General features: G+C 53.2%; 12 protein-coding genes across 12 annotated transcripts; 6 read left to right on the forward strand and 6 right to left on the reverse strand.

Moving 5' to 3' along the window:
* Positions 1-393: 393 nt before the first annotated feature.
* Positions 394-1,109, forward strand: PSF3 (DNA replication protein; the record flags this gene model as incomplete). The annotated part of the gene is made up of 4 exons (XM_003837771.2): positions 394-566; positions 643-832; positions 885-993; positions 1,042-1,109. 4 exons carry the CDS (start codon positions 394-396, stop codon positions 1,107-1,109), a joined length of 540 nt encoding a protein of 179 aa, XP_003837819.2.
* Positions 1,110-1,400: 291 nt separating this feature from the next.
* Positions 1,401-3,134, reverse strand: IAQ61_009919 (uncharacterized protein; the record flags this gene model as incomplete). The annotated part of the gene is made up of 2 exons (XM_003837770.2): positions 1,401-2,804; positions 2,991-3,134. 2 exons carry the CDS (start codon positions 3,132-3,134, stop codon positions 1,401-1,403), a joined length of 1,548 nt encoding a protein of 515 aa, XP_003837818.2.
* A 544-nt stretch (positions 3,135-3,678) lies between these two features.
* On the forward strand, positions 3,679-4,865 carry IAQ61_009920 (uncharacterized protein; the record flags this gene model as incomplete). Its single annotated transcript, XM_003837769.1, has 3 exons — positions 3,679-3,900; positions 3,957-4,216; positions 4,268-4,865. The coding sequence occupies 3 exons, from the start codon at positions 3,679-3,681 to the stop codon at positions 4,863-4,865; spliced, it is 1,080 nt and encodes a 359-aa protein (XP_003837817.1).
* Positions 4,866-5,581: 716 nt separating this feature from the next.
* On the forward strand, positions 5,582-7,211 carry IAQ61_009921 (uncharacterized protein; the record flags this gene model as incomplete). The annotated part of the gene is made up of 2 exons (XM_003837768.2): positions 5,582-6,656; positions 6,740-7,211. 2 exons carry the CDS (start codon positions 5,582-5,584, stop codon positions 6,838-6,840), a joined length of 1,176 nt encoding a protein of 391 aa, XP_003837816.2. The 3' UTR covers positions 6,841-7,211.
* Positions 7,212-7,899: 688 nt separating this feature from the next.
* On the reverse strand, positions 7,900-9,417 carry IAQ61_009922 (uncharacterized protein; the record flags this gene model as incomplete). The annotated part of the gene is made up of 1 exon (XM_003837767.2): positions 7,900-9,417. One exon carries the CDS (start codon positions 9,415-9,417, stop codon positions 7,900-7,902), a length of 1,518 nt encoding a protein of 505 aa, XP_003837815.2.
* Positions 9,418-9,462: 45 nt separating this feature from the next.
* Positions 9,463-10,644, reverse strand: IAQ61_009923 (uncharacterized protein; the record flags this gene model as incomplete). The annotated part of the gene is made up of 1 exon (XM_066098589.1): positions 9,463-10,644. The coding sequence occupies one exon, from the start codon at positions 10,642-10,644 to the stop codon at positions 9,463-9,465; it is 1,182 nt and encodes a 393-aa protein (XP_065951416.1).
* A 1,016-nt stretch (positions 10,645-11,660) lies between these two features.
* On the reverse strand, positions 11,661-13,612 carry IAQ61_009924 (uncharacterized protein; the record flags this gene model as incomplete). The annotated part of the gene is made up of 2 exons (XM_066098590.1): positions 11,661-13,371; positions 13,566-13,612. The coding sequence occupies 2 exons, from the start codon at positions 13,610-13,612 to the stop codon at positions 11,661-11,663; spliced, it is 1,758 nt and encodes a 585-aa protein (XP_065951417.1).
* Positions 13,613-14,788: 1,176 nt separating this feature from the next.
* Positions 14,789-15,224, forward strand: IAQ61_009925 (uncharacterized protein; the record flags this gene model as incomplete). The annotated part of the gene is made up of 2 exons (XM_066098591.1): positions 14,789-14,880; positions 14,945-15,224. 2 exons carry the CDS (start codon positions 14,789-14,791, stop codon positions 15,222-15,224), a joined length of 372 nt encoding a protein of 123 aa, XP_065951418.1.
* Positions 15,225-15,604: 380 nt separating this feature from the next.
* IAQ61_009926 (uncharacterized protein) lies at positions 15,605-17,104 on the reverse strand (the record flags this gene model as incomplete). The annotated part of the gene is given in 3 exon segments (XM_066098592.1): positions 15,605-16,052; positions 16,099-16,717; positions 16,735-17,104. Coding segments are annotated over 3 exon segments (1,437 nt in total), but the record flags the coding sequence as incomplete, so codon positions are not given.
* A 64-nt stretch (positions 17,105-17,168) lies between these two features.
* On the forward strand, positions 17,169-18,535 carry RPL8 (60S ribosomal protein eL8). The gene is made up of 4 exons (XM_003837763.2): positions 17,169-17,291; positions 17,473-17,566; positions 17,615-17,801; positions 17,851-18,535. Exons 2-4 carry the CDS (start codon positions 17,489-17,491, stop codon positions 18,375-18,377), a joined length of 792 nt encoding a protein of 263 aa, XP_003837811.2. The 5' UTR covers positions 17,169-17,291; positions 17,473-17,488; the 3' UTR covers positions 18,378-18,535.
* A 219-nt stretch (positions 18,536-18,754) lies between these two features.
* Positions 18,755-20,320, forward strand: IAQ61_009928 (uncharacterized protein; the record flags this gene model as incomplete). Its single annotated transcript, XM_003837762.1, has 1 exon — positions 18,755-20,320. One exon carries the CDS (start codon positions 18,755-18,757, stop codon positions 20,318-20,320), a length of 1,566 nt encoding a protein of 521 aa, XP_003837810.1.
* Positions 20,321-20,787: 467 nt separating this feature from the next.
* IAQ61_009929 (uncharacterized protein) lies at positions 20,788-22,979 on the reverse strand (the record flags this gene model as incomplete). Its single annotated transcript, XM_003837761.1, has 2 exons — positions 20,788-22,077; positions 22,128-22,979. 2 exons carry the CDS (start codon positions 22,977-22,979, stop codon positions 20,788-20,790), a joined length of 2,142 nt encoding a protein of 713 aa, XP_003837809.1.
* Between the last annotated feature and the right edge of the window lie 639 nt (positions 22,980-23,618).

Here is a 23,618-nt window from a genome sequence, read left to right on the forward strand (position 1 = left end):
AGCACTCTCCAGACGTTCACTTTGCTTGTTCCCAGCTTTTTACCTTGTGGCCAATCGCCCTTCTACTCTGGACACCCCGTCATCAAAGTTTCTTGCACATTGGACGGCTACCTGCCATCCTCCTCTCTATTGTCTGCTCGTCAACTACTCTAGGTACGACACGCGAGACGCGACACGGACCCGCCTTCGGCCTCGAGCAAGGGTCTTTTCCTTCTCAAGTTCTGTTGCGCGACAATCACGTGCCCCCCCCCCATATCACCAACATCCAGACACACTTGACACAAACACTCATGCCACATGCCACACACATAGGTACATGTTTTATCTAATGGCAGCATCCCCATCTCGGCTTCCCTTGTTAATTGCCAAACAGTCCATCCATCCCACTTCATCATGACCTCCTACTACGACGTCGATGCCATCCTCACAGACGCCCAAAAGGTGCCCTGTACCTTTGAGCTCACCGTCCCTGGTCTCGGCTACCTCGAAGGCAACATGACGGGCGACATCAAACAAGGCTCCAAGCTTGAGCTCCCACTCTGGCTCGGCGAGATGCTCGCCCTAAGGTAACTAGAAGCCTAAACCCCCTCGTTCGAGACGGACAAAAAAGAGGACGTCTGTTCATGTTCATCCTCGCCTTAGTCACACCCTCAACACCTCCGCCTTCCTCACCCTCGATCCACCCGCTGCACTAGCCCCACGCGTCATGAACGCGCTCAAAGCAGACCCCCGCACCGTCGACCTGCGGGCCCTGGCTCCCCATTTCTACAATCTTGGCGCCAGAATACTCGAGTTGTTTGAGGATGAAGAAATGATGGAAGTCCTCAGTCATGTAATTTCCAATCTACCTCTCTACATAGCCACCGCCATTGACCAAAATCCAGACATTCAAGTCAAGAGCAGCAGTCATAGCCGATCAGGCTCATAATCCTAGAGGCGCACTGGGTGAAGGTGCCGACTTCATGCGAGGCCTAGACGAGAATGAGCGACAGTGTAAGTCTACCACCACAAAGGCCCAGACTTCTTTTGACACCAGCGCAGTGTTTCGAGCCGCACATGACAGTGCCAAAGGCGTGCGGATGTGGATGGCAGATCTCAAAAAGAACTAAGTTTCTCGTCACCACGGTCCATGTCAGCACACAGGCCGAGAAACGCCTCGTGCGCGGGTAGCAAGGCGAGATGGTCATCTCTCGGTTCACATGTCCACATAGATGCTGGCAGCTAACACCCAAGAGGAAAACCAATTCTCTCCTTGTCCTCGACACGGAGGATGCAATGGCAATGGGATGAAACGTTGCACAGGCCCAAGAGCAAGTCGTTAAATGCCTACCTTGAAATTACAATACAATACCTCACATCGAATCACGCACTCGAATCAAATGCTGACAAGAACACAAACATCACCGCATGGCGGCCCCTAGGTTGCTGTTTTGTAACAATGCAATCAGCTGTTCTGGCGGGTACCCCAGAAACACCGGTCCATTAAACACCATTTGTGGGATTACGTTGGGGGTTCCAGCCGCTTTGGTCGCTGACTCCGGCGCCTGTAATGGTGGTTGGGCTTCTGGTGGCGGCGGCGTCGGCAATGGAATAGGCTCTGACGGCTGTGTAGGTGGTGCTACCGGCGTAGCCTCAGGTTGTGTGGTCGCCTGGCCCATCATGGCACCATGATCGAATGGACATTTTCTAGTTTTCTGCGGTGTTTGCCCAGTAGACTCCCCTTGCTCAGTCGGTAGTTGTGGTGAGGCGGTTGGCACAGAGCCCACGGATGAGGAACTGTCTGCATTGGTGTATTTGGCCGGTATCGATATGCCCCAGGGTCGGCTCGGTGACTCTCCAACCCTGACTTCCTTGAGTGGTCTATCACGATCAAAGTGTGCAGTCCGTGCCTCATCTGGGTCAGGCACTTCTGGTTCAGAATCTTCAGGCGGTGGAGTACCTCCATGCAGACTGGCCGACACTGCTGTAGCCCACCTCTGAACCTTGGCATCTGCCTTTGCATCAGCACTGGCCGCGGATGCAATGCCAGGCTCTTCTGCGATGACATCTTCAGGCTCTTCCGGGAGCCACGCTTGGTGTTTCTGGCCGAGACCCTGTATCATATTGACCAAATTGCCATATTTTCTGTCCAGCTGTTCTATGCTCTCTGCATTTCTCTGGAAGCGGGTGATACAGACCTCGTGGCTTCGTGGAAGCTCGTGTTTGTGTTTTTCGAAATATTTTGCGACCTCCTCTGGGTCGTGCTGATCCAGGAAGCGAATTGGGCAAACAGCAGCAGACCCAGACACAGCCACAGAGGCAGCAACTGATGTGGCGTCATTACCGCAGAGTTCAGCGCGAATGGGGTCGTTGAAAGATGCACGATGTGATCGTCTGCCCCGTTGACTCAGCCTAGAAGTGGAACTGCGAGGGGTAGCGAGTGGACTTCGTCGTCCAGTCGTGGAGGCAAAAGGACAGCCTAGCTTGCTCGGTGTTCCGGCGACGGTGAAGTCCCTCTCTAAAGGCGATTTGACTGTTTCAGCTCGGGTCTCTGAAGGGGTGGTGGAGTTATCTGCGGACGGCCCGCTCCAAATCGTGACACCTGGCTCTCCATTAGACCGGCGCAAGGTTAGCGCAGCTTCTTCAGCCTTTTGTATGGCCACGGCTCGACTCTTGCGTTCAACGTCATCGCTATGTGCCAGCTGCTCTACCAGGTTGATGTGCGCCCGTGGCAGCTCACCGCCCACACGTTCGAGGTCTTGCAGAAAAGCAATGTGGTCTTGCGATAGTGTCGCTGGTGTGAATCGTTTCAATAGATCAAGGTACTATCAGGCGTCAGCTAGGAGGTCGCCAACAGGTAACCATGAGACCGAGCATGAAGGGGGATGTGAGATCAGGAAATGTGGTTGTTGTCTGTCACAGCCGCTTTGCAGCTGCAGGTCTAGAGCTAAAGTTTTTCATCACAGAAAAGATAAAGGAGGATTAGGGGTGAGGCAAAGATGACAGCATACCTGTTGTTTGGCCCATGACAGCTTGCTTTCGAGCTGCCGCTGCTGATCAAAGAGGATTTGGTACTCTCCGCTCAGCACTGCGAAGCCTTCGGCAAGCTGTTCCGCAGCAAGCTGGACATTGTTCTTCTGCGCCTCCTCAGCCATGGTGAGTCGTCAGTAGAAGGGAGAATACGGTAATACACAAGAAAGGTTGCAGTGGGGTGGAGGAGATCAGCTCTGATGACGCGGCAAGTGAGGCACGCGGTTGGGTTGGGTGGGCAGCACAAGGTCCAGGTCGAAAGATGGACGGAAGGCCGGCAGAGACTTTGACAGCACAGGGCACAAGGGGGGGGGGGGAAGAGAAGAGCCGCGCCACGCTTAGTCACCCAGTCTCCAGTCCCCAGCCACAGAAGCAACGTGGGCGACGAGGCTCTTTGGGGGGATTTCTTGGGAGGCGCGTCAGGTCCCTGCGCCTCTGGGCCCAAGTTACGTAGCATCTTGCCATTGCATTGCCTTGCGATTCGCTTCTTGATCACCATGATGGCGCCCGCTTCATAATCTGTTGTTTGACTGTCGTTTCTCGCTCTCGGCTTGTCGCCATTTCCCCTTCGTCTTAGCCTTCTCGTACCTATATCACCGTAGCCTGTCTGTCTTGCAGTTTCAAACCTTTTATAGACCTTGTTCCAACGTTCTCACCAACACCACCAACATGGGCTCCCTCCACGACTCCCGCATACACAAATGGTTCGCAACGTCGCCGCCAGTGACGTGGACCATCAGGCACTTGCGAGAGTTGCTCATTGGCTCCCTTAAGCAGGGCCCGATCCCCCAGCATGTCGCTTTTGTCATGGATGGAAACAGGCGGTTTGCGCGTAATCATCACATTGAGACTGTCGAAGGGCACAATCTTGGATTCGAATCGCTGGCCAGGGTATGGCTTGATGAGTTGTCTCTAGTCCTGGCTGGCTTTGCTAATCTATCTGCCAGATCCTTGAGGTGTGCTACAAGACCGGTGTCAAAGTAGTTACCATCTATGCATTCAGTATAGAGAACTTCAAGCGCTCCAAGCACGAGGTGGATGCGCTCATGTCCATGGCCAAGGTGAAGCTGCAACAGCTAGCAGAACACGGGGCCCTGCTGGACAGATATGGCGCATCTGTACGGGTGCTGGGCCAGCGCGCGCTCATCCAACCAGACGTGCTGATGGCCGTGGACAAAGCTGTTGCAATGACTGCACACAACAAAAAGTCAGTACTCGTCCACACACTCATCGAGGAAATATCACTAAGACTTGGCAGAGCTGTGCTCAATGTATGCTTTCCCTACACATCACGGCATGAGATAACGACTGCTGTCATGAAGACGGTCGAGACCTATGGGACGCCCATTCACAACCTCCCTACACCCTCGAAACGCGCCTTTTCAGAGTCGCACATAACGCAGCACATTCGAAAACAAATGCTCGAGGAAGACGCAGATGCTGGAGCGGAGCAGCTTGACGAGCGGCTCTCTGATGGCTCGAGAGATACAACACTCGCCGAAGACGAGCGGTCTTCGTCGACCTCGACGGTGATCAACCCATCTGAGAAAGATGATTTGTCCTACAGTCCTGCCTTCCTCGACCCCGAAACAATTACCGCACAGACGCTGACGGACAACATGATGACGGCTGATGCTCCGCCATTGGACCTGCTGGTACGGACGTCCGGCGTGCAACGGCTGAGTGACTTTATGCTCTGGCAGTGCCACGAGAACACATCCATTGTATTCTTGAAGTGTCTTTGGCCGGAATTTGACTTGTGGCACTTTCTCCCTGTACTGGTCGAGTGGCAGTGGCAACAGAAGAAATCGCTCGAAGGCCATCAATGGGGCCGAGGGCGATCAAAGCTGGACTGAGAGTGCACAGTAAAGCACATACGCTTGAAACTCAGCGAGTGATGATAGAAGGGAGAGACCTCCGAGCTGTGAGAGCGCTTTGACGATACCCCAAACAAGCGGAACCATTGATACATACTTTAGCGAAGTCCATCTATCCTACCTATAGCGAATTATAATGCAAACAATGCCGATCCTCCGCGATCGAGACCCTGCCAGATTTGATTACCACCCGTCTCGCGGTTCGGCGCGCCAGGCGTGACATGCGTCAAACTCGCTATCTTTCGGATGGTTGCGTCGTCCTACCGAGCATGGCGACCAATCTGATGCGCGCTAACTGCCCTTAGTATGCAGGTCCTCTGCGTCGCCAGCTTGGCCTCATCCAACGTCATTTTTGAGTTATCCGTCGTGTAGGTAAGTTGGCACTGCCGCGCCGTGTAGTCCCGTGCCTCTCTTATACCCCGCATATTCTGCCACCTTTCTTTTCTTTTCTTTTCTTTTCTTTTTCCATTGTGTCTTGTCATCTGCTAGTCCTCTACAAGATCCTTGTCATTTGACGGTTTTGTTTCGAATTTATTCACAGTTGAGATTACACTGCATCCGCTGGGGAGTAAAAGCGAGCGGGCTTCCGTAAGCATTGCATTCATTGCATTCCAACAACACCCGGGTACGAACACCGTTTGCAACTCACCAACAACAACTGAAAACGACGGACCAAACTCACGCCTACTTGATCCATGTTTCTACCATCCGAAATAAACTCCTGGCGCCTGCAAACCTCGCACATCACCACCATGTCAACACCATCCTTTCTCTCCCTTCCCGTGGAACTCCGTGAACTAATCTACGGATTTATCTTCAGCAGCTACACCATACGTCATGGATTCAAACAGCCTGGAGGCAGCCGAGATGCTCCTTGGACCGAGGATGCCAACTCCGACCCACTACCATCAACCCGCACAGCCCTCCTCCTAACCTCACAACAAATCTACACGGAATCCTGGCGCCACCTGCCCCAAAACGTCACCCTCCATTTCCGCGGCACAGAAGACCTCCTGCATACCCTCTTCTCCCTCGACCAATCCACCCTCACCCACCTCCGCCATATCAGACTGCGCGGTTACCCCTTTCCGCTATACCCCTCGGGTCGCGCAGACTACTACCCCACCTACTACGCCGCCAACGCGCTTTCCCTATTCCCGGGCCTCTGTCTCGACACCCTAACCGTAGAAGACTGTTGGCACGGCTTCGGCATGGGCGATGGCTGGCGCGATCTCACCACCTACTTCGACATCGAGGCCCTGCTCAAGAGCGACGGGTGGAGGGAATTACTGTACATCACGCCCTGTACAGACTTCATCGCCAGCGGCTACGACGGGCGGCGGAAACGCAAAGTCCAGCCACAGACTTGGGATGATATGCTCAAGGAACGGGATGACGGTGAGGGTGGTGGCGGGGGCGCACAAGTGCAAATGTGGATCGTCCCTTTTAACCAGCAAGATGGCGCCGTTCTAGCTGGCCCTCGTCCTCCTGCTGCTCTTACCCCTATTTCCCCTCCCACCACTCTCACCACCATTCCAACCGACCCCACCAAAACTGAAGACGGCAGAGCCATGTACCCCTGGGCCGCGCGACCCGGCCACGAAATCGCAGAGAACTGGCGCCTCGGCACCCCCGACCAAGAAGTCAAAGGCGAAGTCCGGATTCGAGCGCGCCGCGCAAAACGCGCACGGGTTGTGCAATTGGGATTGGCACGGCGGGCGGCGAGTTGGGAGGAGTTGAAGGCGAGGAAGGGCGGGTTTGCTCCGCTTGGTATGTTTCATGTCCCTTTTTTTTCCACTGCTTCCCATTCTACCACCAACAGAGCAACATGCTGACACCCCCCGGCTCGCCAGACTGGTCACCCTACCACAACGACATGGCCGACGCAGTGGGCTGGATTTACGGCGGCTGGGGCCGCAGAATGCAACTTGCCAATGCGGCGCTGAGTAGCTGACTCGAGCCGTTTTTCGTGCAGCCTGTGCATGCGGCGTGGATGGTGCGGTGAAGATGGGGCTTATAAGGTAGAGGCTAGGGTAGAGATGGAGATGGAAATGGGTGAGAGAAAGGAGAGAGAAGAGCTCGGAGGTACGGGTGGGATGAAAAAAATTGCATATCCGCTGTGGCAAAGGGAGAAAGGGAAGGAGGCGGAGGGTTATATACGGGGTTGCTTCGTTGCTCCCCATGCCATGCCATACAGGAACCAAAGAGAGGATATAGGACCCATCAAACGAAAAGCGTGTGCAGAACTAATGCGAGACTTCATCATGGGAAAAAGGCGAGCATGAGCCATGGTGTGGACAAGGGCAGCGTGTATAACAATGAGCCATCATATATGTATTTCACTACTGCATCCTCCCTCCTTCTACCCTCCCTCACCCTCCTCCTGCCTTCTTGCCCCCTCCAAAAAACAATACCAACAACACCAACACCCCCAAAACGCATCAACGCCCTCGACGTAAATCCAAACTATCATGGACATATGTATATACACACATGTAAACATGCTCTGATCCAAACGAGTTGGTTCGTTCGCACGGCCGGTTGGGAAAAAAACTACAAAAAACCAAAGAAAAGGAGGGGGGGAGGGAGAAACCAGCCGTAACAATCGTTCAAGTAGTCATTCGTGTTCATACTTTCGTTCGTAGTAGATGGGTTGCTGCAACACTGCATAGGTGCAGGCGCGAAACGATGCGACATTTTGCCCAATGCAAAAGCACGGCAAAGCATCGGAAAGGAATGACAGGAAGAGAGAGAGAGAGAGAGATGTAGATGTAGATGTGGGCAAGGAATGCTACGAAGAGATGATGTAGAGAGAGATGGAGAGAGAAACCCATGACAACGCCAAAGGAAAAGTTCGTTAAGCGTTATAAGGATCCAAGGCATGAGGTGGCGGTTTGAGCTGCCCTTGTCCAAGTAAAGAATCGTTATGGGTGGGGGGGTTGTATCCAACACTCAAGATGGGGTGGTCAGATCACCCAAAGTGGTGATCACCGTGCAAGAGATGCAGCATCCCTCAAAACCAATCGTCATCCTTCACCCCGACATTCCCGATAGCAATATCCTTCTCGAATCCCAATCCAAGCGCCAAATCCATTTTGGGGGCCTGCAGCTGTGGCGGCGGTTCCACCTTCTTCGTCGGACTCTGCTTGACAGGAGATAAGCCGCCCTTGCCGTCACCCGCGCCCATACGCACAGTCCTGACATCCCAGTCATCAGCCAACGCAGCCCCAACCCAGACTTTGACACTGTCGTGCACGGCGCCGTAGTACTTGGGGTTGCAGGCGCGGATGACGCCCATGACCTTTTCAAATCCGGAGATCTGGAGCTCGTGGCGCAGCTGATTGCGTGCAGAAGCTGTAGGAAGGGACGCGATGATGCCGTTGAGGAGGTCGATGTGCGTTGCGAGATAGTTTGTGGCATCCCACTCTACACCGCCGACGTAGGGAGCCGCGGGGACAATGGCGCGCTGGCCAGGGAAGTGTGTCTTTGCGTACGACTTCGGGGGTTCAGAAGAGGAAGAGGAAGATGGACGAGGAAGGGGGATGACATTGAGGTTGTGGATAAAAATCCAAAATACTTCTTTGGTAACGTTGGACAGTTCTTTGCACCATACTTGGTAGGGTCGCGAAGTGTGCATCTGTAGGATGAAGGGAACGGTAGAGGTTTCCTTTTCCTTGACCGGGTCTTTGAGGTACCTGGCAAGCTCAGAGGCACGAGACTCGAGTTCGTCTTCTGGAGCCATGGAGATGTGAGCAAAGATGATTTCGATGATGAGCTCGCGAGTGGTGAACTCGCTGGGACCTTTGTGCTCTTCATCGAACAGCATGGCCAGTAGAGCCGGGTAGAGAGTCGATGAGATCTCCTTGAGTTGCTTGAGGGCTGTAGCAGTGGTACACAAACCCTTGAGGCATCGCAAGAGCTCATGAAGAAGGGTATCTTCGTGGTCCTCGCGCCATTCAATCTCCATGATGCGGTGGAGGAGGCCCACAAGCTCTGTCATACCGCCTTCTTGAATAAAGTTGTCTACCCAATCAACAGTTTCATTACGCAGTAGTAGTCGTAGCTTGTGTAACTTGCCAATCTCAACCTCCTGTGGCTTCGGTGTCTTCTTCAGATACGAGATGAATTCGTCAGCCTTGACGGCCTTGGCTCCATTCGAGACCGAGCGGTCGGAGGCATTGGATGCCAGCGACCGTGAAGAAGGACACCTGGGAATTGACTGAGGCTTTGATGATGTCTTGCGGTCTCCTCCTTCACCCTTCTGCTTCTTTGTTGGGGAATCGCTTCGGCTAAAGTTGAACGTTCTGCTTCGTGGGCGCTCACGCTTGGTTGAGTTGGCGGACTTGTCTGTCTGATTGGAAACACTCTCCTCTTCCACCGACCCATTTCGCGATTTGGAGGAGCGTGCAGGTGCTGGATTCGTGGCCTCATTGATGGATGAGTGTGACGATGTTGCCCGTGAGGTCTGTGGTGTGTCCAGCTTGTGCATGCGAACAAAGTCGGCCTTGACCTCGAGCTTCAGTGTACGCATCTGCCCACGTTGGTGGGTTGGGATGTTTCGTGATTCCTATCACAGTTAGCCATTTGCGAGCCATTGTAACATGTCAAAGAGACTTACCAGAACAGCCTCAAATTCAGCGTCCACCACCTTTGGGTCAAGTTTTGTGGGAGAGACTGGTACTGCCTCTGCCTGCTTCGCCTTACCATTGAACGCAGCGACAGCGGCCATGACTCTGCTTTGCTTCTTAGACGTAGTTGCAGGAGGCGGCACTGGCGTTAGATGAGGGTCCTTGCTACTGGTATCGGAAGCAGACCGTCCAAACATTGGCCTCGAAGAGGTGATTTTGGTCGGAGAGCTGTCTCTCTGGCGACCCTCGTTGCCCTTGGTGTCCGATAGTGGCACACGATCGCTAGTCTTCTTTCGCGAGAAGGTTTCGAGCAGCGAGGCCGTGGAAGTCGTCTTAGGCGCGCCCATCGACTTCGGTCGCTCTTTGGCCGCTGGCCGCTTCTGCAGCGATGGCTGGCCACCGTACTCGGAAAAGTCACGTTGCTTGGCGGGCGAGTATTCCCGAGGTGTGTATAGGGCAATCTCGTCTTCTAGGCTTCGCCGCTGGTCATTGAGGGGCACCTTGCTGGTAGTGGTGACGTCGTTGCGCGAGCTGAACTCGGCCCAGATGGGTGTCTGAGGCGGATGGTAGGTCGTCGTCGAGGTTGGCGGGGTGGTATTCTCCTTGTCCTTGGCCTGCTTCACTGGCGACTGCCCCCTGTCCTTGGACTTGCCTTTGCCGAACATGGTCGCGAGATTGGTCGATGACTTTGTTTTCTTCGGCTTGTTGGCCGCTTCTTCTTCTTTGCGCGCTCGTCTCGCGTCGGACGACTCTTTCTCCTTGTCCTTGGGCTTGTCCTGCTTCTTCGCCAGTGACCGCAGAGAGACGGAGCTGAGTGTCTTCTTGTGGAGGCTCTTTTTTGGACTCGCCGACTGGCTGTCCGGCGACTTGCGTGGCGATGCGAGGCCGATGGGAATGTTCTCAGAGCGGGCCGTGGAGCGCAATTGGCTGTCCGGGTGGTCTGGCGGCAGCAATGGTGTCTGGAAGTGGGAGGCAGGCAGATACGGGGCGTCTGCCAGCGGCTGCTTCCTGGTCAGCGCAACACCATCTGAGGGTGCGCGCTTGTGGCCCTTTGAGGAAATAATAGACTTGAAGACGGCAGCAGATTTGTTGCGGCGATGGCCTGGCGTGGGTGCAGCCGTGTCTTGCATGGTCATGGACTTTGGGCTGGGTGTGTCGCTGTTTATGGGATTTGTTCTGGATAAACAAACAAGCAAAGCAGGCGTCCAACTTCAGCCGGGCATCCAATAATCAGACACGAACTGGCGAACGGTCTATAGTGGAAGGGGTAGCGGGCATATTAAGCAGAGAGCGACAAGGTCGAATGTGCTGGCTCCATTCGCTCGTGCCGTTGAGAGAGAGGGAGATAAACATCGACGGTCATTGTCTGGGCAACCACGCTTGCGCTAACGCCAACCTTTGGAACAGCCAACGCCGCCGCACGGGAACGCGGCTTCGCTCCGACCGACGCCATCCCCCGCAATGCATCAACAAGGAGGCAAGCAAGTCATCACATCCATCACGTCCATCACATCCATCACATCCATCACATGCTTGCTTGCTTGACGTGCGAACCTGGCGCCGCTCACTCCTGGACTACTGCTGAGTGACGTGTTCTGTCATCTTCTTCTCGCACATGGTCGTCTTAACAACCGTTGCGGGACTCCAGGGCTCTCTCAGAGATATATCGGGTATTATGTATGTCATGGGTTTTGCCCTCTTTCACTCAAATCGCGGCCCCCCCCCCCAGACGAAGCCTGCACTTGGCATGGCCGCAAACCAGGCCGACGAAAGCCTTCTACCTGCTATCTTCCAAGGCTGAGACGCTATCTGCTCGATCTACCTACCTAGGTAGAAGCTTGTCATGCTGAGACATCAGACTGTGAGGTAGTAGATCGCTTCCACTGTCCCCATCGCAATGGAGAGATCATGCAGCATGTCCACTTGTACAAGACGACTATGGCCAATCGTGGTAGGTACACTGCCTTGCAAGGGCATTCCATGGGACCAAAAGAACGTCTGTGAATTGTTGCTAAAGGCTGAAGAAGAATATAAACATGTTGTAGTCCCGTTGACAATAGAGTCCACCATTACCACCTCGCACGCCAATCCCATCACCCCTTCAAACCTTCCCTTTCTTCTTCGAACGTCCTGTTACCAGCACGTCTCAAATCACTAGACCTTTCACGGCCCTCCTCCGTCTCTCCGTCTCACCAATCCTGACCAAAGGCCCAAGTACCTCCACTCCGCCATCGCCACATCCCTCCGTCTTGACACATACGCCCCTCGTCGGTAGCGTTCCACAGTTGCAATACTCTTGCACACATGCGCTTCCCACGGGACAATCGCGACTCAGCAGACATTTAGGTAGGGCAGCATCCTCACACTTGAACTTGTTTTTGTCGAAGCAGATGCCATTGCCTTCAACGCTGGACGCACACGTACACTCCACCGAGCCGTTGCTGGCCCCGCACATGCGGTCAAAGCCACAACGCGAGTCGCACGGACGAGAGGTGCAGACACCGTTGAGACAGTCGCGACCAGAGGCACATGCATTGCCGCAGCGGCCGCAGTGTGCCATGTCGTTCTTGAGGTCGTGGCAGCCGCCGTCGCAAAGGGAGACGCCTGGGCCACCGCAAGTGGGAGGTGGTAGGGTTGGTTCTGCGGAGGAGGTGGAGGAAGTCAAGGTCGAACTCGAGGCAGAGGTAAGGGTAAATGTGATGAATTGCGTGGTAGAAGAGCCTGAGGAGGAACTAGACGAAGAAGTAGTGTTGGAGAAAATACTGGAAGGGCTGGAAGACGGAGTGAGTGTCAACGTCGTGTCAGTTGTAATTGAAATTGTTGTGCTACCACTGAGAGAGAACGACGATGATGGTGACGATGTAGTACTGCTCAATGAAGTAAAAGACGTAGCGCTACTGGAAGAGTCTGTGGAAGAACTGCTGCTGGATGCGCTAGATGAAGCCGAACTGCCAGTAGATGAAGAGGATGACGCAGCCCTACTAGAAGAAGTCGAAGATGTGATCGATTCCGTGGCCGAGCTGGAGAAGGAGGAAGGTATAGCGCTCAAAGATGAGACTGAGCTGCTGCTCGAGCCAGTTGTACTTGGAACGTCGCTTGAAGCACTTGACGAGATACTCAACGAAGAAGTGGCATAAGTACTGCTAGAAATGGTTGAGTTACTAAAAGGAGCAGATGCACTGGCGGAGCTGCTTGACACCGAGGAAGAGGATGCGCTGCTTAAAGATGTCAAACTGTCGCTCGAAACGCTCGACGAGGAGGACTCTGAGCTGGTGGAAGTGGCAACCCTGGAAGTCGTCAAGAACGAGATCGGTGTTTCTGTAGAGGAGGAGCTGCTGAGAGTTGATGTAGAGGAGCTGCCGAGAGTTGATGTAGAGGAGCTGCCGAGAGTTGATGTAGAGGAGCTGCCGAGAGTTGATGTAGAGGAGCTGCTCGCACTAGCTGAAGACGAAACGCTTGGTGTAGATGACAGACTGCTAGGACCTGTTGTGAGGCCGCTTGAAGGACCAGATGATCTGCTCGAGGAAGTAGCCGTGACTGGCGTAGTACAAGAGGTGCTCGAGCCCCTGGAAGAGACATCTGAAGATGTCAAAGAGCCACTCGTAGTGCCGGGTTGACTTGAAGTGTTTGAGATGGCACTTGATGTGCTGCTCAAGCTGCTTGTACCGGGAGACGGGCTCTCACTCGAGGAACTGGAAATTGTAGACGAGCCAGAAGATGCTGCACTTGTGCTTGATGAGCTGCCTGCACTTGACGAACTTCCTGTAGCTGAGGAGCTGCTAAGAGTTGAGGAAGTAGCACTTGAGAGTGAGTTTGACGATCCAGCGGTCGAGGATGAAGACACACTCGTCTCAATGCTATTGGTAAGGCTACTGCTTGATAAACCCGAAGTCGAAGTCGCGAAAGACGAAGTAGAACTCGAAGAGGGTGATGGAATAATGATGGGACAAGAAGTTGTCGTTGTCACAATGTCTGTCAGGGTCGTGGTGGAAGTTGCAGTCGTAGTCTATGTTCAACCATTAGACATGTTACTAAGGCTGGAGTGAAGTACTTACTGTACTGACCCAGGTCACCACCGCTTGAGAGAGCCCAGCACATGAGCAAGCACTGACATATGATGGACGAATGCAAGCCTGTGTAGCGTAGGACGGGAACGACCCAAACGACGTCGTGGTGAGATATTCTGTTGGCACTGCTTGAATAGCTGCAGGAAGCCCATTCGCGAAAGCAGTGAATGCGTAACTGTCGTCTGTAGTGAGTGCCCGGAAAGCAGGCGCCGTTGTGGAGCATGGTAAAGTCGTTGTGAAGGTAGTTCGGGTAAGCAAAGTGACGGTAACGCTGAATCAAGTTATATGAGAGTAAGCTCCTTCAAGTCGTCGGATGCCGTACTTACAGGGGATACCAGATAACACTGGTCGTCAGGTAGTCATCGCAGTCATTCGCTCCCACGATAATTCGAGGGAGACTCAAATCTCCCCAGACGGCACGAAAACAACCGTCCTCCGTGCATCCTTGTAGTCTAGGATCGGTAACCGCCGCAGTGACAAGGAGAGTGAAAAGAAGAGTGATGGGAAAAGTGGACTTCATCTTGGTGTTTCAAACGATTGAATGGGCCTTTAGATCCGCGACTATGAAAGTAGCAGGACAGGAGATGGTCGTCTTTATACATGGCCATCATCGCCATTATGGCATCCCAATAATAGCAAGTCGAGCCATAAGCCCATTACTCTCATGTCATGGTACTAAACTATTTCTCTGATTGTTACTAGTAGAAGCTAGTGGCACTTTTGCAAGACTTCACGTACTCGGTCTTAGCGATGGCTTCTTGAACGCAGCCGTTGAAAACGTACTAACCTGCTTGGTAGAAGAGCTCGTATCTACGTGACACTCAAACGCCACTCAATGCGATTACATCGATCAGCTCTTCGACCGTTGCGATCATTACCGGTCTCAACATTGAGTTACTCGTACCGGTTCCATGGATAGGTCCCGCTCGTCTCCCGGTACGCCCCATGTGGAGGAAACACCCTCCCTCTACGACATGCATGCATGGCCGAATGAAATGATTAATTTCTGCGCACCACATGCCGCAGTATATATGTTGTACAAAAAATATAGTCAGGATGGCTTCACTAGATTCACTCTCAAGTCAGCTTATGCAGGTACCATAGGTATGAGCAGCTGGGAATAAAGCATGCGCCGAGTTACTCTTGGAGACATTACACGTTTTTGAATATCATGGCGATATACACAGCGAAGCTCATACATTTCCATATGTACTCAAGCGATATCGTAAGATTGCGATTTAACCTGATACCGAGTAGATGCTGTTGTGGTTACGATGGGGTCGCGATCAGACCATACCGGTATGCTTTGGCACATGTAATACTTCATAGCCGACAGAGTGGTCAGCGTGTTGGTACAACATAGTGCCGACCCCGCATCCAGAGAGCATCTATTGACGACGAGGAAACTTAGTGCCGATGTGAAGATTTACTTTTTGTTGCTTCCCCTGCGGATCTTTTCCAGCTCCGTGTGTGTGCGCATATCTCGCTATGCTCATAGAAACGCCATTAACGACATTCAGTCTACCCAAGCCGAGCAACTGTCAAATCCTGACGATACGGAAAGGCCCCTGCGCGACGAGGTTGCAGGTACAACAGTTGTTGCGCCACGGTTACAAGTCTGGAGTCGTTGGCTAACACCGTGATGACCGTTCTTGACTTTAGAAACAAAGCCTGAGAAACTCCGAATGGGTCGATCGCATTGAATGCTTTAGCAACCGAGAGCCAGGCTTCCAAAGCGATACGGAGTGGCTTCATTATTCACAGTCATCTGGTACGGTCTCAGCCTGCTGAGTTACCAAAGGGCAGGTTCCAAAGCTACAACAAATTGAATGGCCACCGATACTGCACTGAGCCACCGATCAGTCGTAGTCAGATCGACTCTTGATGCTTTCTTTTCTAAAACCAGCATATCATGACTGCCGAAAGCCGGGATATGATGAGATGATGCGATGATGTACTAGCAGGGTTCCTGGCGAATAAACTAACCGAATCACATCGCCTCTAGATAGTATAAACATGAGGTTTACGCAGGTGGTAGGAAATTCGCGTAAAGCATGCCCTGAACTAGTGTATACATGATCATTCCCCGGACGACTCCTTGCCCCTTCAGGAATGTCTTTTGATTCGGGGTCACGCGCCGACCATGGGTTAACATTTCGGCAATTGTTATGTACCAGATCGGATACCCAGAAGCAATACGGTTGACAATTTGGACGTGAAAGCTCGTGACGGCTGCTATGGCGAGTACAAGTTGCGGGAGCGCTAACTCTGGAACAGTGACCACAGCGCATGCTGAGTCCATGCGCGTGGGATCACAATTTACTGTAGATCCGCGTGTTCGAAGTGGCTGTTGCTCAAAGCTAGTATGAAGAATATTTACGCTTGATTGAATCAAAAGCCACAGCATTGGAGCTGCTAGGACGAAGAGTGGTAGATTGGAGGCGGTCCAATAGCGGAAAAAACCAACATTCCTGATTTCTATCAGAATTGAATACATCGTTTGAGACAAGCACATACCAGTAATGACTTTGTACCCACGAGTAGATACTCGGGATGCTTTTGTCGCACCACTCTCTACGACCGGAGCTGCCCTCTCTGCCACAGAACTCTCGATATGCTACATATTGGGGGCCCAAGAAGCCACATATGATGATCATCCCGGCCACACATGTGACCAGAATGCTTCTCATGTTATGATAGTTCAGCCGTATGGGCAAGAAAAGTGGTATGTAGCGTCCGACATCGTACAAAAGTATCAAGCCGCTCAGCAGACCATTACTTCTCATTAGAGTGGCTGATGCGAAGAGCAGACCAGAGCTTAATTTGTAAACGTCCTCCAGGAACGATGCATGTCCGCACTTGGCTGCAAGCTTCGACTGGACATAGCATAGCATTCCGGTAAAGTTGAGTAGAGAGAAGAGGGATTCAGCATAAGGTGCAGACATGAAAAGAGAGGCAGGTGTCAAGATGTGTAGTACGGATGCCACAAAGGCGACACGACGGCGTTGAAGCGAATCCAACACTAAGGCGAGAAGACGATAGAGGACAAGTACTGAAAGGAGGTGGCAGACATTGGAGACGATGATTCCAGCCACGATGTAGTACTGTAATGGGCACTCCACAGCGCCGGGGAAGGCTACTGAAAGTCAATACTGAGGCGCAATTTTCCAGGATGGCGCTCACATTGGCCCACGACTCTCAGGAGATGCGAGTAAGCCCAGCTGAAGGCCCATTGCTGTTCATGGACCTGGCCATGGTCCGCGGCATCAACAAAGTATAGTGCATCCCAACGAAAAAGATTGAGAACAAGCTGATCAGCGTGTGACAGATTTGCTAGATTGAGATGTCGTGTAGTACTAGAATCAAATAAAATGTATGCAGAGGTATCGTAGCCTGGACCCGGGCAAAATGCTGCAAGACCAAGCAGTAAAGCCTTCCATAGACAAAAGAAGCCAACGAGACGTCGGTAATGTCCTGCTGACGGACCCAAGCCAGTGCTTGTCATCTCGTCTCTTAAAGGGGACTTGGTGTTGGTGAGAGTCGTTGGGTTGGTGGCGCGTCACGATTGGGCGGAGCGGTGGGTAGCATCGGCACTAGGCATTACGTTGTTCCGGCCAACACTCGCTTCGAATATTTGTCTCGCGAATCCAACTTTGGCCTTTCGAAGCTTCGTCAACCCCAACTTCGTCGACCGCCGCCCAATACACACGGTAAGCGCACACCCATACCATGGATGCCCGTTAGCAGATCAAGTCGCGTGTCTTTGCAAGAAGCATGTCGCACATACAGATGGCTAGAGTGTAGATTGCAGCAATGCTTTCTCCTCTTACGAGATTCAGAAGTCAATTAGTGGATTGGACATTCGCTAATGGTTTCTGTTCTCTATGACAGCCTCGACAAATCCAAGATGCATCCTAAAGGAAAGAAAGCGGCGCCTGCCCCCTTCCCCCAGGGCAAGGCCAGCGGTAGCAAGAAGCCCGCAAAGGTATGCTTTTCGACCAAATTCCAGCACTGCAAGCTCTAATGCCAGTAGAACCCTCTGATCGAGAAGCGTCCTCGCAACTTCGGTATCGGTCAGGACATCCAACCATCGCGCAACCTGTCGCGCATGGTGCGATGGCCCGCATATGTTCGTCTTCAGCGCCAGAAGAAGATCCTCAACATGCGCCTGAAGGTTCCCCCGGCGATTGCCCAGTTCCAGCACGTTGCCGACCGCAATCGTAAGACCCCAACGATGGAACTGGAGAGGTATCCGCTAATATATAACAGTCGCTACCCAGGCTTTCAAGCTCCTCAACAAGTACCGCCCTGAGACCAAGGCCGAGAAGAAAGAGCGCCTGACCAAGGAGGCCACCGCCATCTCCGAGGGCAAGAAGAAGGAGGATGTCAGCAAGAAGCCTTACGTCGCCAAGTACGGTCTCAACCACGTTGTCGGCCTGGTCGAGAACAAGAAGGCCTCGCTCGTCCTCATCGCCAACGATGTTGACCCTATCGAGCTCGTCGTCTACCTCCCCGCTCTCTGCCGCAAGATGGGTGTCCCATACGTCATCGTCAAGGGCAAGGCCCGTCTCGGAACGGTCGTCCACCAGAAGACCGCTGCTGTCCTCGCTCTTACTGAGGTTCGCTCCGAGGACAAGAACGAGCTCTCCAAGCTCGTCTCTGCTGTCAACGACGGCTACCTGGAGTCACACCACAAGGACGCTTCGCGCCACTGGGGTGGTGGTATCATGGGTGCCAAGGCCAACGCCCGCATGGACAAGCGCAGGAAGGCTATCGAAAGCGCTATCAAGATCTAAGGAGGTCTTTGGGAATGCACTTTTCGGTTCATCATGATTTTTTTTGGCGTGTCTCTTATCTCTGCATATAGGCGGTTCAATACCACGGAGTTTAGGAGGGTTAAAAGCAGTCGCTCATGACTGCATTGACTGAATTCTATCACGATAACGCACGCCATTGAGCATTACTGATGAAGCTGAGTGATGAGTGATGAATAATTTCACAGTGGGCCGAGGATCGGAGAGGGCTTACTATTAATAGACGTCCGACTACCCCACCCCCACCTCGGAGTACTTGACCTTGACGTCGTTGTGTTGCAATCGTACCCTGCATACTACCTCGCTGTGTTATTGGACTCTCCTCAAGCGCATGACATTGTTCGAACGTGCAGTCAATCATGCCGTTGACGATTCTCACCGACTCAGACGTCCGCGCTCTGCTCCTACAACTCACCAAGCAAGACATTCTTGATTTGCAACAGAGTCTTGCCGATGCTTTGCACTACTACTCAACGTCTACCGAGGAGGACTCCAATGCCTGCTGTTCTTCTTACCAGCCGCTTCGCACTGCACTCAAACGGAACGATGGTCAAACAACACTGCTCATGCCTGCCTCGTCGAACGACGGTATCGGTGTCAAGATCGTGACACTGCTGACCGAAGGCGCAAAGACAAAGTCGGATACAACATCTGACACCTCTTCACTCGAAAGGCTCTCCCTATCCCAACATTCCACCAAATCCACCAGTTCCTCGACAGCGATCGAGCCCCAGCCCTCTACCTCCAGCGCGCACAGCACAAAGCCCAAGGGGAGTCTCACCCTCTTTGACAAATCCGGTCATCCACGCGCGCTCATCAATGCGGAGGAGATAACCGCATTCCGCACCGCCCTCGCCAGCACCATGCTCTTTAAGAAACGGCACAACGTGCACGACCTCGTCGTCTTTGGTGCGGGGGCCCAGGCATACTGGCACATACGCCTTGCGCTGCTGCTACGCGGCCCGGACATCCACCACCTCAATATCATCAACCGCGACTTTGACCGCGTGCACCACCTCCTTCAAAAGCTCTACAACCCTTTCGAGGAGCCCTCGTCCCTAGACCTCGATCCCACCCACATCCCCGCGTACCGTCAACCAGACGCACGCACAACGGCCCTGCCCCGCCCAAAGATTCAAATTCTCACCCCAAGTCACGGCGAGTACGACCGGCTACTGAAATCCACCATCCGAGCCAGCAGCGTCATCTTCTTCACCACGCCCTCGCTCACCCCGCTCTTCCCAGCCAGCTACCTGACGAGCCCCGAAGGCCGCAAAAAAGGCCGGTACCTCGCCGCCATCGGCTCATACAAGCCGCACATGGTGGAAATCCACCCAGACATCTTACGCCAGGCCGTCGAACCCGAATACCACCACCACCGCGACTTCCACAAACATGCTGCGCGGGGCGGCGCCGTGGTGGTGGACAGCGTAGAGGCATGTCTTGCAGAGGCCGGGGAGATTATCCAAGCTGGGTTGGGGCCGCACGAGGTTGTCGAGTTGGGCGAGTTGGTCATGTTGAAGCGGGATGCGGATAGGCGGAGGAAGGATTGTGAGGCGAAGAAGGGGAGTAGCAAGAGCGAGGAGGGATTAGATGAGCACGGAGTGGAGATTGGAGGCGTGCAGGGCGTTGGTGTTGGTGCGCAGGAGAAGATGATGAAGAGGAAGAAGAAGAAACATGGCTGGGGCTGGGGCGGTAGTAAGAAGGGTGAACAGGACAAGGAAGGAGAGGAAGGAGAAGCAGAAGCAAAAGAGGAAGAAACATATAAACATGACAAGACAGCACACACGCTAGTCGAGTGGTTGACCAAGGGAAACGTCATATACAAGTCCGTCGGCCTCGGTCTCATGGACGTTGTCGTCGGCAGCGATTTGTGCAGGTTAGCAGATGAGCGGGGCATTGGGACCCGGATTGATGATTTTTAGGCTGGGTATGAGGATTCAGTTTATGTTTGTGGGGGCAGACGGGACATGGATAGGGAAATAGAGATATGCAACGGATATGCAAGTGCAGATGTATGCAGACACTGCAAAAGTAATGCCATCTTCTTTTATGAGTACCCGTGTTTCGCCTTTGTTGGCGCTGATGGGCTTTGGGGTTGTGTTGGTGGTACGGAAATAGTGCTGCCGAATTGATTGTGATGTGTGTGTTTGAAAGAGCATGGCTATAGTGGCATAGCTAGGATATGGTATCTCGATAATCATACATCTATAGAGGAAAAAGCAATGATAACAACTCCATATGCAATGCCATGCCATGCAACGCCCAACCATGCAATTCGACAAGGGCGAGGATGAAGAAAAAAAAGTCTCCCAAATACACCCAACCAGCAGTCCAGTGTAGTGTAATGCAATCTTAACAGTACTCGATGACTGTTCCAACAACACCACCGTCACGCCTTCTTCATTCCCCTCCTCTTCTTCCCCTTCGCCCCCGTACTCTCCCCAACTTCCAGACTTCCCCCCTCAATTTCTCCTTCTTGCAAGCCACTCCCCTCCTCGTCCTGCAACGCTTTCAACTTCTCTTGTCCACTAATAAAAAAACTCAAGTCGCGATTCTGCTCCTCAAGATCCAGCTTTTGCGCTTCCAACTCACTGACCCTACCGTCCGCCTCCTCCGCCTTCTTCTCAAGATGCCTGATCCGCCCCATCAAACTCTCGTTGATCGTTTGTTCCTCTTTGTACTGCTTCGTCAGCTTGCGCGCAAGTTCAGAAGCCGAAGTCGCCTTTTGTGCGTTGCGCGCACATTCCTTTTCCAGAGCGGCAATCTGGGCTTTCGCTTCCGTGTAGTGGAGCTGCAGTCTTTCGAATTTCTGGGTAAACGAGGCAAGAGAGCGCGAGGCTTCGTCTGCAGAGGATGCGGCTTTTGCAGCCTTGTCGACGGCGCGCTCAACCTGTTCTTCAAAGTAGGCGCGCTGGGATTCCAGTTGCGAGGTGAGGAGGTATGCGTACTCCATGCCCATGTTGTCCAGTTTTTCGCGAGGGACCGTGTCGTTGGCGTAGGCTGTCATACCGGGAGCGGCAAAGGATTGCTGTGTAGAGGCAGGCATGTCGACGAGCTTGCCGTCGGCTTTGTTCTGGATAAGGCGATGTACGTAGCCGTCTCCCGCATAGTCCCAGACATGCTGGGTGACGACGTCCATGGCATACGTATGAGACGTGGCTTCGTAGTGGGCAAAGGCATGTGCGGAGTCGTAGCGTCCGCAACCTATGTTGCCACAAATGAGACATATCCAAAGGTTCTGAGTGGAGCCGCAGATGCTACATTCGTTTTCGGGAGCTTCACCGTCGCCGCGATGGGTGGCAAAGGCATCGTTTTGAGTGTAGCGACATACTGGGCAGCCTGAGCCGCGCCACTTCTCGAGACAGGCGCAGTGGAAAACGTGTTGACAGAGTATGGTCAGGAGACCGGTAGATTCGTCCATGCGCTCAAGACACACGGGGCAAGTGGGCAGCTCAACCAGTGCAGGCGTTGGAGGCGCATGTGGCTTGGCAGTGAGGGACGTTGCAAGAGAGTGGCCTTCGACTGGTGATGAGACCTTTGCTGGCGGTGCGCTGATTTGCTTTGTGAGTGCGGGAGCAAAGGGGTCATTTGTGAGGTCTGGATACGACGTGGGGTCATGCTTCGAGTCGGCATTGAGAAAGCTGATGGACTTGACGAAGACGACATGACAGTATTCAGGCTGCGAGCTGTCAGCCTCCCTGCAGCTTGGTTGAGGTGACCATGACCTACCTCCATACTATTGAACGCCTTGCCATCCCACTCCTTCCTCCACTCACTCGCCTGTGATGGTTCCCGAAACTTCATCAGCACCATATACTTGTTCGCTCGGCTTGTCTTGATGAGCCTAAAGTGGGACACTTGCTCTCTTGTCTGCTCTCCCACGAAGCCCAGAAAATCCGACGGGGTCATGTACGAGGGTACCGCCAGTATACAGAGCGTAGTGCATTCCGCCCTGTTGAACTCGGTGCCCTCTCCCGCATGTCCATCATACAAGCCAGGCGTCTCCTGGCCATCACGGTAGAGATGGACGACGCCCCAGCCTACTTCTGTGTCCTTTGGCTCCGAGGGTATAAATCTACCCTTGGTCGCCAGGCCGCCGACGTTTGGGGCATGTGAAGGGTGCTTGAGAGATTGGCCATGCGCTCGAGCCAGTTCGGTACCGGTGGTGGTGGGGTTCATGTCGATGCTGATGATGGTTATGGTATCAAAGCGCCAGTCTTTGTGCGCAAAGCTCTGTGTGCGCCTGTGTACCGGCCTTTTCGGAGGCTTGACGATTGGCACAGGGCTGTCGTGGTGGTCTGAGAAGGACGGTCGCGTGCGTTGGCTGAAGCGATGGGCAGCTGGAGGCCGGTCGCGAGGTGCAGTCGGCTTGACAGCGTCGCTGCCGGAAGCGATCGCCTTCAGCGGAGCGTCATGGATGCGCGAGGCGGGTGCAGGAAATGCCCAGTCCGCTCGGCGGTGTTGTGGGAGCTCCGATTCGAAGATGTTTGTGTGCGATTGAGGGGTAAAGGTGTTCGTCTCGGGCGAAGAGCGAGTGGGGTACAGCTCGAATGTGAGGTGGAAGAAGTAGGCTGGCGGCATCAAGACAGGCGAAATGGGGGGGTGGCATACATCGCCCTGTTGTCACGTTGTGAATTGTGTGAGTGCAGTGTACCTAGGTAAAAGAAGGGTTGGGTTTAGTGACTGGGAACTAGAGTCGAAGTGTAAACCACGAAAACAACAACGAAGACAACAGCGAAAACAACAACAACAATAATAATAATAATAATAATGATAATAATACAGATGTCGTTGTGTGTGGTACATGTTGTTGTGGTAGAGCATGGGTAGGTACAAGTAATGGGTAGAATGTTGTTCGCGTCTGCGTCATCGTAATGGCGGGGCAAGCGGCAAGCGCGTGCCTCCCAGTTACTGTGTATATAGCCTTGCTACTCTACCCCTACGTATATAGTCAGTTAGTCATCCACCTGGGTTTCGGAGGCCAAAGCTGCACATGTAAATTGGCATATTCTTCTGATTTCTTTTCCTCTACTCTTCCGCCTTGCGCATCCCCAGCGCACAAGAGCCTTCACATGCTAATGATACTCATTCATAACGGCTACCATCGTTGCAGCAGCCCTCAAGGCCCTATAAGCAATAGATATAAACTATAAAATGCGCCATGGCTATGCAGTACCATGAACTGGCGCCCTTGCTGCACCGCCAGGCAGGGGAGCGGAC

This window comes from Plenodomus lingam, assembly GCF_022343315.1.
Source record: "Plenodomus lingam strain CAN1 chromosome Unknown contig_7, whole genome shotgun sequence".
In the NCBI taxonomy this organism is placed as follows: domain Eukaryota; kingdom Fungi; phylum Ascomycota; class Dothideomycetes; order Pleosporales; family Leptosphaeriaceae; genus Plenodomus; species Plenodomus lingam.

Bases quoted from the DNA above. Each gene is read 5' to 3' on its own strand.
- RPL8 (XM_003837763.2), top strand. From the start codon at position 17,489: ATGCATCCTAAAGGAAAGAAAGCGGCGCCTGCCCCCTTCCCCCAGGGC. The intron at 17,567-17,614 runs GTATGCTTTTCG...TAATGCCAGTAG, and splicing joins GTAGCAAGAAGCCCGCAAAG to AACCCTCTGATCGAGAAGCG. The intron at 17,802-17,850 runs GTAAGACCCCAA...AATATATAACAG, and splicing joins GCACGTTGCCGACCGCAATC to TCGCTACCCAGGCTTTCAAG.